General features: G+C 37.2%; 1 protein-coding gene across 1 annotated transcript in view; it reads left to right on the top strand.

Annotated features, from left to right (window-relative positions):
- The window catches only part of LOC150086026 (ankyrin repeat domain-containing protein 13D-like), a 204548-nt gene that overhangs the window by 28295 nt on the left and 159636 nt on the right, over positions 1-16617 (top strand). Inside the window, exon 3 of the mRNA XM_090373656.1 lies at positions 2261-2385. Within this exon, the coding sequence (XP_090229782.1) occupies positions 2261-2385 (125 nt within the window). The remainder of the gene's footprint in view (positions 1-2260; positions 2386-16617) is intronic.

The raw sequence follows: 16617 nt of genomic DNA, 5'->3' as shown, positions 1-16617 counted from the left end.
TTGAAATGCACTGCTTTATGTGAGTGTGCAATGCACTGGTTTTTTTTTTTTTTTTTTTTTGTGACAATTGAAAAGTGATTTCATTTTCTTTTAATACTAGATGAATGGTACATTAGAAGACAAAAAAACAAAAAATAGAAGAGTGTAAGAAATGATATTCATTTCTTACACTCCTAGACTTAGACTGGGGTTCGAGCCCGTCACCATGCACGGTACTAAGTACTGTAGGTTTTGATACCTTTTGTGTTTGGGGGTTTCATAAAAAAAAAATCATAGCATGGATTTGGCAAGGAGCAGTCTTGTCTAACCAATTTAATAGGTTACTATGATGTGGTGACCAAGGAACTGGATGCAAAAGTAATTTTGGTATCACATACTTGGATTTCAGGAAGGCTTCTGATACTGTTGCACATAAAAGACTGCTGTACAAACTGGAGTAATGTGGCATTAAGGACAATTTATAGCTATGGATAAAGGAATGGTTAAGTGGAAGAAGACAGAATGGTTATCAATGGGCACTGCTCTTTGTGGACTAATTTTATTAGTGGAGTTCCATAGAGTTCAGTGCTAGGTCCATTATTGTTTTCAATATTTATCAATGATATTAATGAAAGTATATCAGGCTTAATGTCAAAGTTGGAAGGTGATACAAAGGTTGGTAGGGTGGTTAATGACAGTCATTGGAGTGAGCTACTGCAACAAGATCTAGGAAAATTGGGTTGATGGGCTGAGATATGGCAGTTTAAGTTTAATTGACAAATGCAAGGTACCACACCTTGGTAACAGTAACCCCCAGAGTAACTTATGAACTGTATGGTACTACACTCAGGGTAGTAAAGAATGAAAAAGACTTGGGGGATAATTGTGCAATCAGACATGAAAATCTCTGAGCAGTGCAGACATGCTGCCCAGATAGCTCATGGGGTTTTGCCTGTGATATACATAAATTTTGCTAGCATACATAAGGAGGTGATTATCCATTTGTATAAGGCCATGGTTAACCTGCATTTTGAGTACTGTATATAGTTCTGGAGGCCTCACTTTATTAAGAATATAGATCTGCTGGAACAGGTACAGAGAAAGGCAACCAGATTGGTGAATGGAACAAAAGGGTGCTGTTACCTAGAAAGGCTTCAGTTCTGTAAAAAATTGCATCATCTTGAGACTAGGCATCTGTGGGGATATCTGATTGAGGTGTTTAAATGAATGGATTGAGTTAAGCTGAATGTTAATGGTACTCTTTCACTTGCTGAGACTACACACACAAGGGAGCATAAATTCAAGTTGAGGAAGGATGATTGCAGGATAGGTGTGTGCAGGAGTTCACCCAGCAGGTGGTCAACTGTTGGAACATGTTTCCATCTGTTGTTGTGGAAGTGGATGAGTTGAATAAATTCAAGGGACTAGACTTACGGATGAGCAAACTGTGGGGTTTTTTTTTTTGTTAATGCTATATAAGCTTGCTTTCTTACATCATTTGCCACTACTACTACTATTTGGGTCCAGGCACTACTCCAAGATTTAGATATCATGGTAGACAAGGTTACCCAAACAACCTGAATTTTGAGAATTTATGATTGGTTAAATTTTTTGTTCAAAAAGCAGATAAAATCCAAACACAATCAATCTCCCTATCCCAAAGTTTATACATTTCATATACTACACCATTATGGCTAAATCAGCAAATGCCAGAATAATAGGGCTATCAGACACATGGTGTTATTCTAATATTATGGATGAAGAATTAAATTATAGTAAGGGCAGTGTGTACATGAAAGACTTACAGAAAGGGAAGATAGGTTATGATTCTGATCAGATACAGTAGAGCACTAGAAGAGTGTATCCATTGGATTAGGATCATCAGAACATTGAATCAAAGTGTGTAGCAACAAAATTGATTAACAATGACAACAAATGTTTTTATATCCTGATACTGTTCCAAGGCTAGTGGAATTTACAACTTAATTGTAACTGTTTTTGACAAACAGTATACTAGCACCACAGTATCAACGGGCTGTGCACTTTTTTTTTGGATTTTCATGGACTCGATCTTATTATGTGTGTATTTGCATCCTCGTAAATTACCTCAGGACGCTATCAAGATAAATATTTTGCTTTGATATTTGTTGAATTTTCTAATTTTTAATGATTGCTATTGAAACAATGACTAAACTTTTTATTATAAAAAATGATGTTTTAAAAGTATTTTAAATTTTTGTTATTAATTAGAATTTACATTTATTATATTTTTTAATTATAGTTGTCCACGAAGCTGTGAGTACTGAGAATGCTGATCTCTTACAAGAAATTCTAGAGAAAAGAGACTTCCAAAGATACAGCAATAGGGCTGTTGGAATTCCTGATCTACTGAAAAAAATACAAGATGTAGGACTCTAATTTCTTCATTTTACTCCACATGTTCATTAGAGAAATTAAGATTTGTATATTATCTAGTAAATGAGCAAATACTACCACAGATATATACAGCATGACCCAGGATAAAGCAGTGCACGAAAAAAAATTATTTTATTTAATATGATTACAAATACACTGTAATTGTATCTTAGAATTTGCTCTGGTCTTTTTTTTTTTTTTTATCTTCAAAGTATGTTTTAAAACATTTTTTGAAAGTGGGTAGAACATGTTAAATTTTACTACACATCTTTCATAGCTCTTGGTACAGGAACACAAAACTCTCTCTCTCTCTCTCTCTCTCTCTCTCTCTCTCTCTCTCTCTCTCTCTCTCTCTCTCAGTCCCCCATAGTAAGCACCTAGTGGTAGTGATGTTAAACAATATACTGACATGTGTATTGTTTATAGTTTCTCTCTACATATATAAAATCCATGTAACTATAAGTGCAAAATGTTCAGACACTAAGCATGAGATGGATATCTAGCTGCAATAATCTAACAACTTTTGTGGCATTTCAAATAGGCAATATTGGGGCATCCTGCTTTTTCCTTGGATCTGGCACCTAGCAGTTGGCATCTTTTTCTGGTAATTGGAAGTCACGAGTTTCAAAGTGATGATGATATAGAAAACATCAGTGAGAAAGTGGCTGATTGAAAAGGATATGGACTGCTATCAACAGGAAATTAAAAAACTTTTTCCACAGTTTGTATCTCGATAATTGCAGAGACTGTTAAAAAGTAGTGAAAAAATGATGGTCCAGCCACAAATCAGGTTTCTTGGTCATTGGTGGTGGCTGTGATGTTGATGTTGGATTTCCCTGTAGCACTACAGTAGGTGGTATATTGACTTTGTTGTGGATGGTTATGTTCCGAGTGGAGATCGGGTCCACAACCAAAAGACCTCTGGAGTGAGTCCAGAACTGGCGACTGCCAGAGGGTGGATTTGGCATTTACATCTGAGGTGATGATAACTGCATTGGACCCTAAGGAGTCCGGTGCGAGATCTAGGTAGTTGAGTGATGCCTCAATGTCTTGGGATGGCGGGCAGTATAAAGACATGAGATAAAATGAACGTGAGGCATACATTACCTGAATATAGGTTGCATACTTCGTACACAGACCATGGATCACTAGAATGTCCAGCTCTTTATTCATTACTATAATGCAGGTTTTTGGGTCACCCAGGGTGGGTTGGATGACCCGATGGTGAATAGAGAAGCACATAATCTTTGAAGTGTTTCCCTTCTGAGGTCTTGAACCATACATTTCCTGTGTAGAGATGATGTATATTGAGTTTTCCTCTGCTGCACGTCTAATTTCATCTGCTATTGCCCTAGATCAGTGTCCATTGATCTGCATGACTGTTAACTGACTAGTAGAGGTATAGCAATGCCTGCAGGACTCAAGGGAAGTTGAGGGCTGGAGGTTCTATCTCTGGGATTGGGAAACTGGAAGGAGGCTTTTTTTGGTGTTTATTCATCAGCGGTCCTTAGTCTTGCCTGGTCTAAAGCTCATTGATATTCTGGACATGCACTGTCCCTCACAGAATGGCTGTGTTCCCTTTTCCCCCTTTTGCAGTTAGCACAACTAGGTGCCTCATCCTTATTGGGGTATTCAGCATGAACATGGCCACTGCAAGCCCAGTATCTGCAGGTAGTAGATTTGTGGGAGTGTGTCTAAACCTTAGGCAGAGGTCAACACTGTGAATGGTCTGAACCGGTGTGCACTGCACCCCAGATAGATCCGTCCAAAGACATGACCATCTTGAAGAGATTTGGGGTGAGTGTGATTACCTGATGCGAAGTAGAGATGGAGTTGGCTTTAGTGGGAAATCTAATGGTAATTTGCTTTTTAACTTCTTCAAAAGAGAATCCATGTCCCATGAGTTTCTTGTGGAATAGGTCATCCAGGAAGTCCTTGTTAGTAGTATTTTTTGGACATCGTATATTAGGATGGAGGGGTTAGCCTGCCTGGGTGGGTTTGCTGTTACTCCTGCATTTTGGAGATTTGAGGCAATTGATATAGATTCCAGATCGTCCTTGGAGGCCATTTCAAGTAAAACCCTTATTGCAGATTGCTCTTGATGACCTGTCTTGAAATCACTTTTATTGGTGTATTTTCACCAATTCCTTGACATCCCCACTGGTCTTGAGATCGGACTCATCCATTGCTCTCAATAAAAGGATGTTCTGTTTCTTCTGGAGATTAGGCTCAGCTGGCAGGGGCCGGGGAGATGGAGAGGTGATTTTTTTTTTTTTTTTTTTTTTTTTTATGAAAACCCCAAACACGAGAGGTATTAGAACCCATAGTACTTAGTACTGTGCTTGGGTTGGAGGTTGCGAAGACGAAAGAAGATATTTGTTGACATTAGACTTGAACTTCTGTAGACTGTAATTTTCAGGAAATACGTATGAAGTTTGTTCCAGAAAATGGCAATCGAATGAATAAACGAGGAAGATGAAAAGTTGGTTCCGTGAGTTTGAAGTTGGACAGTAAATGGATGTTGGCTGGTGGCAGCATGTGTCCAGACTGTTTTGAAAGAGAGAGCAGGAATTATAAAAGCTAATTCAGAAGAACAGTGCCCATGGAAGTATCTGTAGAAAAGGCATGCAGCATAAATAGTACGTCTATGAGAGACAGAGTGGAGAGACTCTGTTAGAGAGGAGTCATTAATTAACCTAACTGCCCTCTTCTGAATGGAATCTAGAAGCCTGAGAGAGGTTTTGGGGGCGGTTCCCCCAAAACCTCTCTCAGGCTTCTAGATTGCTCTGGTAGGACCATCCCCACTGAGGACATTGGCATATGATCTAGGAACTGATTTGTAAGGTCTCTCAGCCTGCTGATACTCTGCTCTGGAGGTCTCTGGCATAGCAGGTGGGTATTTGGAAATGGTGTCCAAGACCATTTCTAGGATGCTAGCATGAGATTTGAGTTCTCATTGGTGGTCTTCACCTTTCATTATCAACGAGGAGAGCAGTGGTAATTGTCTCCAAACTGTCCCACAACTTCTGGATGTAGTTTGCCACAGATCTGGTGAATCTATTGGACTCCTGGTTCAGGAATTCAGCGAGACTCTTATGGTAAATGGTGAAGTTGCATTTGAGACATCAGTTACAGAAGATGAATAAGAATCAGGAATGGCAAGTCTTCTTGAGGCCGGAAGGCCCGCCTCACCTGTCTTGTCCAGTGCTGAGGGTAAGTTTGGAGCATTGGGTGCTGCAATTGAGGCAGAAGGGGTGGTTAGAACTAATGGGGTAGGAGCAGGAGCATCTGCTGGTGGAGCTGATCCTGGATCAGCTCCACCTGAAGATGAGGTTACATCAGAACGGCTACTGGGAGCAGATGGGGTTAAGCCTGGTTGTTTAGAAGATGGGAGCTGCAAAGTTGGATTGAGAGGTGTAGAAGCTGGGGTAAGAAGAGTTGGAGGAGCCATTGCAAGAGACTCCAGGATGGATGCTGCCACTGGAGTGTAGATGCCGAAGCCAAGTTTAGCTGGAACAGAAAGATTTGGGCCAGCAGAAAGGATTCTGGTGTTATCATCACTTGACGATGGATTGTTAGAGAAGGATAGGGGACAAGCCCGAGACCTTTTCTTGGTCTTCCTCTTTTTCCCTCCTTGGTTTCCCCCCTGATTTTGGGGGGAGGGGTAGGAGCTCAGAATCATAGGGCTCCTCAGATGAGGAGCTCGATTCATCGCGAGAACTTATAACTAGACGAGAACTAGACATACATCTAATACAAAAACTCATATTAGCATGTACGCCTCCTAAATTGTCTCTTCAGAAAAAACTGAATCTTCCAAAAATCAAGTTTCACTGAACTGTCACCAGATGGTGCTGTGGGTAGGGCAGAAAATAAATGCTGTGGGTCACGTGCCGTGTAGATGCAAGGTACGGTTATGCCCACATGTGAGTGTATCACACATTAATAAAATTCACTATAGTTCAATTTAAGTCAATCAAGTAATATTAAGTAATCACTATAATTCGATATTGTTGGTGATGCCATCATCATCAATAACTCATATTATTTATTTATTTATTTTTTTTTTTTTTACAATAATCACTGGATTAATTGAAATCAGCTGTCTGGATAGGCAAGTTTATACGTCGGCCAGTCAGATCTCATTCACATGGTGAAGTAGTTCAAACAAAGGCCTTTGTTCCCCTGACTGGGGAGAAGCAATGGCTACTATTGTTAAAGTTATTTTCCATTGATGTCACTGCCATGTTCTGTTACTTGTAGTTTAAAGCAATGAGTTTAAAGCAAGACATATAATGGAGACAAAATAAATACTCTGTTTGTTTCTCATAGTTTATAACTAATAATAATCAAGCATGATAGACAGAAAAAAAAATACAAAATAAAACTATAGCACTACACAGCGGCCAGGGCTATATATAGCAGCCTTGCTGTAGCCAGTGAAATGCAACTCGGCAATCCAGAATTTTCGGTATAAACATATCTTTTCAAATCCTTATGGATCAGAACAAAAATTACATCAATCAACTCACCAACACCCAGGGAATCTGGGATGCACAAATTTAATCCAAAAATATCAATTCGAATAACAGAACTTAACACAATACATGGAGCACTGAATGATGTGACCACACTCTATCAACAGATAATTCTGGTTACCTATCGATCGTCGCTGATCAGTTACACCCATACATGTTGACCGTGTTCCCTGGGGGCAATAGTATCTATCAGCAAGACAATGCACCATGCCATGTTACTAGAATTGTCCGTGAGTGGTTTGAGGAGCATGACGAAGACTTCAAGCTACTCCCTTGGCCACCGAATACCTCGGATCTTAACCCAGTTGAAAATCTATGGGACTATCTCGATCAACACATCAGACAGATGGATCCTCCACCAAGGGACCTATAGGAACTCCAGGGTGCACTGCAGTCTGCATGGTTACAGATACCCATAGCAACCTTCTGCAGACTTATTGAGTCCCTCCCACAGTGGCTGTCTGCGGTGCATGCTGCCAAAGGCACATATTCTGGATACTAGGTAGGTGGTCATAATAATGTGACTGGACCCTGTATATAATGCATTCTTAATGGGATATATATATATATCCCATTAAGGATTACCATATCGTCTCACTACTAACCATATAAAATAGATTTAAAATGTTAATTAAATATACAAGAAAATGAAAAAAATAGAAAATAATAGAAAGCAGATTAGTGCAACATTAGTAATGCTGCACTCAGACTGCCATCTATAGCCTAATTTTTTTTGTATATATTCTAATTTAACAGTGACTTTGTCAGTGGTATGGTGTTGCCATGTGAGTGCTCGGATCTGTTCTATTATAATTTTTCACTGCATAAGGGCCACCATTATTCAGGTCCATTGCATTTGCTGTTCAATCAGTTCATCGGTTCAATGATGCATGGATTTGTCTAATGTCTGAAATGCAGTAATCCCTGACCATTATTAGCCCTATGGTCCTCTGTCGAGATGGGGCATAATGGTCAGTAGTTTATTTATTTTCATTTTGTTGGTCAAGTGTTGTAGTTTGTTTTTTCGTCTCTGATTTTAGTGTATTTCACAGAATTTGGACCTAGTGCTATTTTCCGGACGCCACTAAATTTCAACTAATTGGCATATTGTAAAATTTTTGTTATTTGGTATTGTATAAATTAGCTTTTTCTAAATTATTTTAGGAGCGTTCCTTCTGCAATACCCATTATCTTGATTCCCCCTTTCCCCCCTCCTCTTTGCTTTTTCATGTATGGGTTTATTTTTACTTTTCACTGTACTGGTTTGCCATGCTACTAACATTTGTTCCATTTATTTTTACTTTACTATTATAAATAGCATGTGGCAGATATGCACTGCAATCACTAATGTTTGTCTGTACTAATCTTCTTTCTATTCTTTTTCTATTTTTTCTGTTTTTTTTTATATTCTTGTATATTTAGTTAAAGTTTTCAATCTATCAAAACATACATATATATAAAACATGTATATAATCCAATGAAATATTGCACCTAAAGTCCAATATTTCATTGCATTGTATATATATTTATCTAATTAATATGACTTTTTAACAAGGAAAGATGACGTGGGGGTGATGGGAATGTGTAGGTACATTCCCCATTCCATTATAAGTATATCTCCTAAAAATGCATGTTTTTAGGACCAAATTCTGTTTTAATACAGGTAAGATTTTAAAAATTTATACTATTATTTTATACTTTTAAAATGCATTTTAATTGTGAATGAAAAGAATTAAATTGCATCAGTACTTCTTGTATATCATCATCATTGACATACCTTATGTATAGTTTAATATACATAATTTAAGTTTTAATTTTTAATTTTAGCTCTAAGTTTTTAAATTTGGAAGCTCATAGGCAGCCCAGAAATCTCCCAGTAAGTATGTGAGTTATGGTTAAAAAAATTAGCTTGAAATAAAAATTATATAAGTTTTACAACTATGGTAGGAGTTTTTTAAAGGTAGTATCTTGTAATAAAATCTCCTCCAATTTTATCATGGTTTATTCTGTATGTAATGAAACCACATCATACAAAGCCAGGTGATTCTGCTGTAACTCATTGGATACATGTGTATGCTTCATAAACATTTTAGCTGTTTGCAATTCAGAAAGTTGAAAATTTAACTAATAAAGAAATAATGTTTCTCTCTTGGTTAAATTTCATGCCTCTCTTCCAGTGAAAGATGAGATGCCTAAAAATGCTGATGATTTTATGAGAAATGATAGATCATATGGGTTTATGTGTTTTTGTAATAAATAAGGCATTACTAAATTTCATATGCCAATTTGTTACAAAATATGGAGATTCATTTTATATATATATATATTTTTTAAATTTGCATAGAAATACTTCTACTTTGTTCTAAATGGAGGAAATACTTAAAAAATTATTATTATTATTTTTTTTTTATGAAATCCCCAAAAACGAAAGGTATCAAAACATATCATATTTGGTACCGTGCATGGGTTGTAGGAGAAGTATGGGGGGGGGGGTTTGCCGGAAACTTTGCTTGTCTGTATGTTCCCAAATCTTGCACTTAAATCCATTCATGTAAGACCCTCGTATCAGCAGGGGATATGTCGTAAATGAGCAACAAGAACCAGCATTATAAGTCATCATTGGGAGATTAGTGTACCTATTATCTTGCAATCCCCGCTGGCTTCAGCGGGGATTGCAAGATATTTTTTTGGACAGCTCAAAAAAAAAAAAAGAAAAAAAAAAGAGACCAAAGGTTTCATTTAGTGTGTCACACCCACAAAAGGACAAATTTTATTTCGTTATTTATGTCAGGGGTGTCAGAATTTTTTTTTTTTTTTATATAAAAACTATTTATTTATTTTTTATTATTTTTTTTGTTTAGAAATCACAAAAATGATAGGCAAACGCAAGAGTTGTGCTTTCAAATTAAACAAAAACTTGAAATTATTCAAAAGTTTGAAAATGGTGCATCCGTTAAATCTCTAAAGAACCATTATAATGTTGGTGACCGAACCATACACGACATTGTAAAAAAATAAAGGGAAACGTCATATTGGACACACGAATAGTACGTGTTAAGTTTTCTTTTTTTTTTTTTTTTCCCCATGGTTAACCATGCATAACTGAATCAGTGGATATGGGGGCACAACTGTATCTTGATTTATCTAAAATAACTTTTTTTTATCCCCTTTATTTACTTCTTGAGTAACTATTTCCTTATTTTTTATAAGTTTTTTAATTGTATTTTGTTGAGACACACTAAAATTGGATTTAACATTATGGTTTATGTTAAGTGTTTTCAATTCATGTATAATGCAAAATCTATCAGGATGGATCCCAAGTTTGATTTACAATTATACAATTGCATCTTTAAGTGGATAATATCTTGCATATAATGCAGAAACCATATCATATATTTTAGCTGTTCTAATTTGGCAGCAGAAAAATTTTGGGAACATAAGTTTATTATAGAGAGTGGGGGCTGATTCAGGCTGTATCATTTGGACAGAAATTGATTCTGGCCAAATGATAGTTCATTATTTTTGCTGTTGTTGTTTGGGTTTTAGGAGCATTAGTAACTAAGGTCATATTTCTCCTCAGATGTGCGGTGGTCATTCCCTGACCTTTCCGCATCCTCCGTATTTGGTGGTCATGGGCTCGAACCCCGGTCTAATCAAGAAGCGTGTGCTATGCACTGCTGCTCCTGCCCACCTGGCTATGGAGGCGCATTATTTTTGCAGGAAGTAATCATTAAGAAGATATTAAAGAGCACTATGATGGGATGTAGATGTTAGTCTGTCAATGATGTTTAAAGTAAGTCTGGCATTCAAGTCTCTGTCTACTACTAAAGAGTGATGGATCTGCAGTTTTATGTTTCTTTCATTTATTTGGTTCTTCCATCTGCATAATGATACAGCTGGAATTTGAGCAAACCTCAAATTTAGTATGTAGTTCCTGCTTTAGTATGTAGTTCCTGATTATCTTTGGATTCACTGTAGGCAGGGATGACTACTTTTATGTGCAGTCAGTAATGGTGCAGTTTTCTGCTGTAGTCATCTAAACCAGGTAGTGTGAGTTGTTTTTGTTGGGATAATAAAGCTATCCTAATATGAGTCTATGGTTGTGTTGAGATGTTATTTTGGTGAGCATGGCCTCTTTGCAGTCTATAACAGTGGTTCCCAAACTGGGGTCTGCCGACCCCTGGGGGTCCATAGAACAGTTCCAGGGGGGTCCATGAAATGACCCTCTGGAACTGGTCAAATTATTTGACACATATATATATATATATATACACACACACACACTCACACACATATATATAGGGGATCTGCGAACCCTTTTTTCATTTTTGAAGTGGTCTGTAGATCTCAGTAGTTTGGGAACCACTGGTCTATAGAATCCTGATCATCCTTGAACAGGTGTCACTTTTTTCTAGCCACAGTTGCTTGTTTTATCAGTCAGGAGCTGAGAAAACAAGCAGTTCTTGCCTGCTGTTCTACTTTTGTTTTAGAAAGCTGCTCTTACAATAATATTGTCATTTATCCTCTGGTGGTTTTCTGTGACAGTATAATGGGCTTGCTGCTTATCACCTGGGAGAGGTTTAGTTTCAAATCCCATCAGAAACTGGAGGAAGTCTTAAAGGGCTTTTTCAGTTTAGACTATTTAGCCAATCTAAAATGAAAGAAGTTAGGTTTACTGAATGAGTTATTCTGGATTTTTCAGCCTGCGCGACATGCAGCTCCACTCCTGAATACACATTTGTACAGACATAATATAAAATAAACCACAGTAGTCAGTGTCTCAGATACTTTCTCAGAAGATGTTAGCCATTTTGTACACTGCAGATGTGTGACATGTAGAACTCTGTGTGATTTCTTTATGGGGAATAGAAATTCCCAATCAGTTGTTCACTGAGTATACTTGATTTCTTCAGATACTAGCCATCTTTGATTCTCTTTGGTCCATTCAGTTAGAAAGTTAACTTTATCCTTCAGCACTATGTGTATACAGTGGTAGTCGGACATAAGTAATCTCATCAACTGAATGGTGTAAGGGAGTCACAACAGGGATGCCCAGTTTATTGATCCTGCACCTTCAAGAATTACCAAATGAGAGTGGCAGTCATAGTAGCAAATATATAAAATAGTACAGATATTACTGTTTATTGTGCTAAGTAGGAAAAATTTTATGAAAGAAAAACTGAGAGATGAAAATATTGATTTGTTGCCCTAAAGAAGGATTGATGACTGAAGAAATGGTAAAAGAGTGGTTTGAGAAAATTTGGAATTGATAATTAAAGTCGCTTTTACATCATAGAGGAATGCTAATTTAAATTATTTTCATGTGACTGACATTAACTGTCTTCTAGTCGCTCATTCATGCTGGAAATTAGTAGTAGGACTGGACAGCTACAATTTTGTGGTTGTTATGAATAAGTCTTAAGGATATACAGATGCACACATGTACACACACATATGCATGTGCACATGCACACATGCAGTTATCCTTCAAGTTTGCAGCTTTGGTTTTTTCATTAGAGCAGGAGCTGCCCACCCCTTTCACTTTCCAAAATGTTTTTTCAAGAGAGGAAAAACTCTTCATTATAGGAAAAGTAATAATAACAGGCTAGGTTGCCATCACATTCAATATCCCCACAAAGTTTTTACATACTTGCCACACTTAAAACTAATGCCACTATAACTTTCCATAGTAGAAATAATTTGGATCATTATGCAAGGGTTGGGTTTTATTTTTACAGCTGTATCAAATGAGTAAAATAAATAAATAAAATGTTAAAATACAGCTGTATCAAATAAGTAAAATTGCACATTATGTGGAAAAGGGGTGGAGTGGGGGTAATTCAGAGTATAGGCATTTATTTGTACTCTACTCATGATTTGTGTGTACTTTACTGTGAAACTCATCGCAGGTGGTGTTTAAGAGGAAACCTTGTGGAATATCACTGTGTCACTTTTTGTTAGGTGGTTAAATTTCTAGAGAAATTACTAATGTGGAATGAAATTGAAATTAAGGCTGCAAAAAATATTTATTGAACAGAATTAATTCTTTAGGAAATTTGCAAATCATGAAATTATATATTTCTTAGTTGTTTCTTATTCTGTCTGCATAACAGTTCACTTGAAGTAACATCTTAATATTTACTTCTCCTCCCACTTTCACAAGTGAGCTATAAATATCCTTTTCAGAATGCTTGTGTGGATGTGCTGTTAATTAATTATTGGCAAATGTTTGCAATTATGGGTAAAAAAACAGTGCATAAAATAGTTTATTCTTAATTAACTGCAGTTTTGTACCTCCAACATGTCAATAAATTTGACTTTTCAGAATAAAACAGAAATGTTAATCCTGAAAACTTGATATTAGCTTAATTGCAGGGTTGATTTAAAATAATTGCAATATAGTATGTAAATATCTCTTGAGCAATGTCTTAAAAAAGCTTTAAAAATTTTAGTTGAACTGATTATAAATTCTTGTTCTCAGTGAAATAAAATTAATAGGGATGATGATGGAACATAATTATGATTCCACGAGCCTTGATATTTATTTACATAACTGTTGACTTTTCCATTATTCGCATATCTTTTATGGATTTTCAGGACAAATTTACTTTTCTCCCGGTAGTAACTTTAAACCTTCAAGTTACTACCAGGTGGCTCTGCTCATGTTGGAAAAGGTGGAGAATATCAATCATATGCTTTCAATTTCTCTGGCATGGACAATAGCAGTGTTGGCTGGCAAACTTTCTCTTATTTTTTTCAGTTGTAAATAGTTTATTCTTCTAATAATTTGCTTAAAAATATTTTCGGAATCATGCAGTCAGTCGTCATCCTTCCTGTAATTAAATCTCTGACTTTTTCCTTTGACCATCAAAATTTCTTTGAATATTATCCATATTAGCATTAGCAAAGGCACATGATGCAAGAAAGCAAGCTTATATAGCATCAGCCAAATAAAAACCTTATTTCACCCATCCACTCGCTCTAATGAATCTATTTAAGCTATCAACTTCTACAATAACAACAGATGGAAGTTTGTTCCAGCAATCAACCACCCGCTAACTAAAGGCAAACTTCCGCACATCTATCCTACAACCGTCTTTCCTCAATTTGAATTTATGCCCTCTCAGGTGATTATTCTGAGCAAGAGGAAGAATCCCATCTGCATTGAGCATGCTCAAACCATTTAAGGCTTTATTCACCTCAATCAGATCACCTCGCATGTGCCTAGTCTCCAGACACTGTAATTTGCAAAACTTAAGCCTTTCTTCTTAAGAGCAGCCTGTTGTTCCATTCACTAATCTTGTTGCCCTTCTCTGTACTCGTTCCAACAGTTTCTTTATTAACGAAGGATTGTACGTGTTAAGTTTTCTTAACACGTACAATTGAACATAATAGAGAACACATTCTCTATTATGTTAAATGCATTTTGGGCATCTTTTTTAGATAGCAGTGTGCGCGCTTTTTCACTGTCACTGGTAACAAAAACATCATCGTTTTGTTTGGTACCCAGCAGCTCTTCTGATGTTGCCGTTGCAGTGGTAACAACTTCATCCACCTTCACAAACTCTTCAAATTTGCAAACAAATCCATATACTCCCTCAAATTCCTCCATTCCTCACTGTTGCTATCACATTCGTCTGCTGGACCATGTTTTTTGATGATGTTCTCTCCAGAGCCACTCTTTCTGAAGTAGTTGATTATTACACTTGATGTAATACTTTCCCAAGCAATAACAAGATTACAGATAGCATCCAAGACATTCCAATTTGGCTGCAAATTGTTCCCTCCTTCTATGTTGCAGATCAAGTACCTTATCAGGTGGGCTCTATATGCTCTCTCTTGAGGTTATAAATAATACTTTGATCACTGGTGGATTTGGGGGGGGGGTAAACAATAGCTGTATATTTGACAGCTTAAGTGTCTCGGCAGAATGTGCTGTAAACGGTCTAGAATCATCAAAATGTTCCTTTTTTTCTGAAGCCATTCTTCTGTCCAATTTTAATAACCAAGACTGAAAAATTTTGACCATAAGCCAAGCACTTCTATTGGCCTATAATCACAGGGAAGTTGGTTAACAGCTTTAAAACATCTTGGCTTGGAAAACTTACCAATCACAAGTGGGCGTAGTTTTGTACTGCCATCTGAATTGCAGCATAACAGTGAGTCTTTGTTTACTTAATTTTCCACCAGGCCCCGAGTGCCAAGCGATAGTGACAAGCGATTTTCTCAGTGATTTATAGAGTGCCCTTATTAAAGAAAAAGTTTTATTTGATTTCTAGTGTCTTTTTCTATTTAATTTATTTCCAGTTGTTCTGTGCTTAAAGTATTAAGTAAGAACACAGAAAGGAAAACAACCTTTCTTTATTTAGTATATATATTTTACTAATAACAAACAACTGACTTCTACAACTGCTTGGTCACTGGTGGCACCGCTCCTGCCTCCACGTGGCGGGGTCGGTAACCTGGGGGATAAGACAACCCCCGGGGCTAAAAGGAGCAGAGATGGAAACAAGTGATTTTCCACGCTTAGAGCCGAAGAGCTCTCAATTAAATGAGACACACGACACTGACCATGACTCCTCTATCTCAAAGAGAATGAAGAAAGACAGTGGCAGACAGGAATTACCAGCCTTCCTGATTATACATTCTCTGTCAACGCAACCTGTCGGCAAGCTCTCCCCCTTCACCATTCAGAGATGCCTAGAACGTGCTGCAGGTTCACCGAAAATGGTGAAAAGTCTTCAATCTGGAGATTTGTTAATAGAGACCACCAATTCTGGACATTCTGAGCTACTACTACGTCTGACATCCTTGAGTGGAATCCCAGTTCAAATCACACCACACACCACCCTCAATTCTTCAAAGGGAGTGATCACTGAATGGGATTTATTGAACGTCTCCGAAGATGAAATAGTTCAAGAACTTAAAGAACAAAACGTCACTCAAGCAAAAAGGATCATGATCCGAAAAGATGGCAATTTAGTCCCTACCCGGAGTATAATTTTAACATTCAGTTCTCCAAATCTACCATCTTCAGTTAAGGCAGGATATTTAAACTGTCGCGTTCGGCCCTATATCCCGAACCCTCTAAGATGTTTTAAATGCCAGAAATTTGGCCATTCCCAGATAGCATACCGTGGAGATGCAACTTGTGCAAACTGTGGGTGTAAAACACATACACAAACAGAATTTAAGGCACCAACTCCACAGTGTCCGAATTGTAAAGGCAACCATCCCATTTATTCCAAAGACTGCGACCTCTGGAAGTTGGGGGAAAAAATACAAAAATATAAAATTGAAAATAAGGTTTCCTATCAAGAGGCAAGAAAACAAGTAAAATTAAGTATGCCAAAACACACCTATGCTACTGCTACACACAGTCACCAATCAGTAGCATATCAGACTGAAGTGACCATTCCTCCAGACACATCGATCTTCAGCTGGGCTCGGTTAGTCCTATCTATTGAATATCCATCTCCACCAAACGTAGTAGACCAATGCAGTAATACACCACTAACAGTCCCATCCCAAAGACCTCCCCGTTGTCAAGCAGTAGATAATTTACAGAAATCAAATCCTGTTGAGGCAAAGCAATCTCATATATCAAGCATGGACACTGATGACATAACTAATCAGGATCTTCTTGAAATACATGCAGATGGAGATATGGAAGAAAGCAATGACT

Source organism: Mastigoproctus giganteus, chromosome 5 (assembly GCF_048544385.1).
Source record: "Mastigoproctus giganteus isolate SK-2022 chromosome 5, ASM4854438v1, whole genome shotgun sequence".
In the NCBI taxonomy this organism is placed as follows: Eukaryota; Metazoa; Arthropoda; class Arachnida; order Uropygi; family Thelyphonidae; genus Mastigoproctus; species Mastigoproctus giganteus.
Note: the sequence above shows the minus strand (reverse complement) of the source record. Positions and strands in the feature narration are given on the sequence as shown.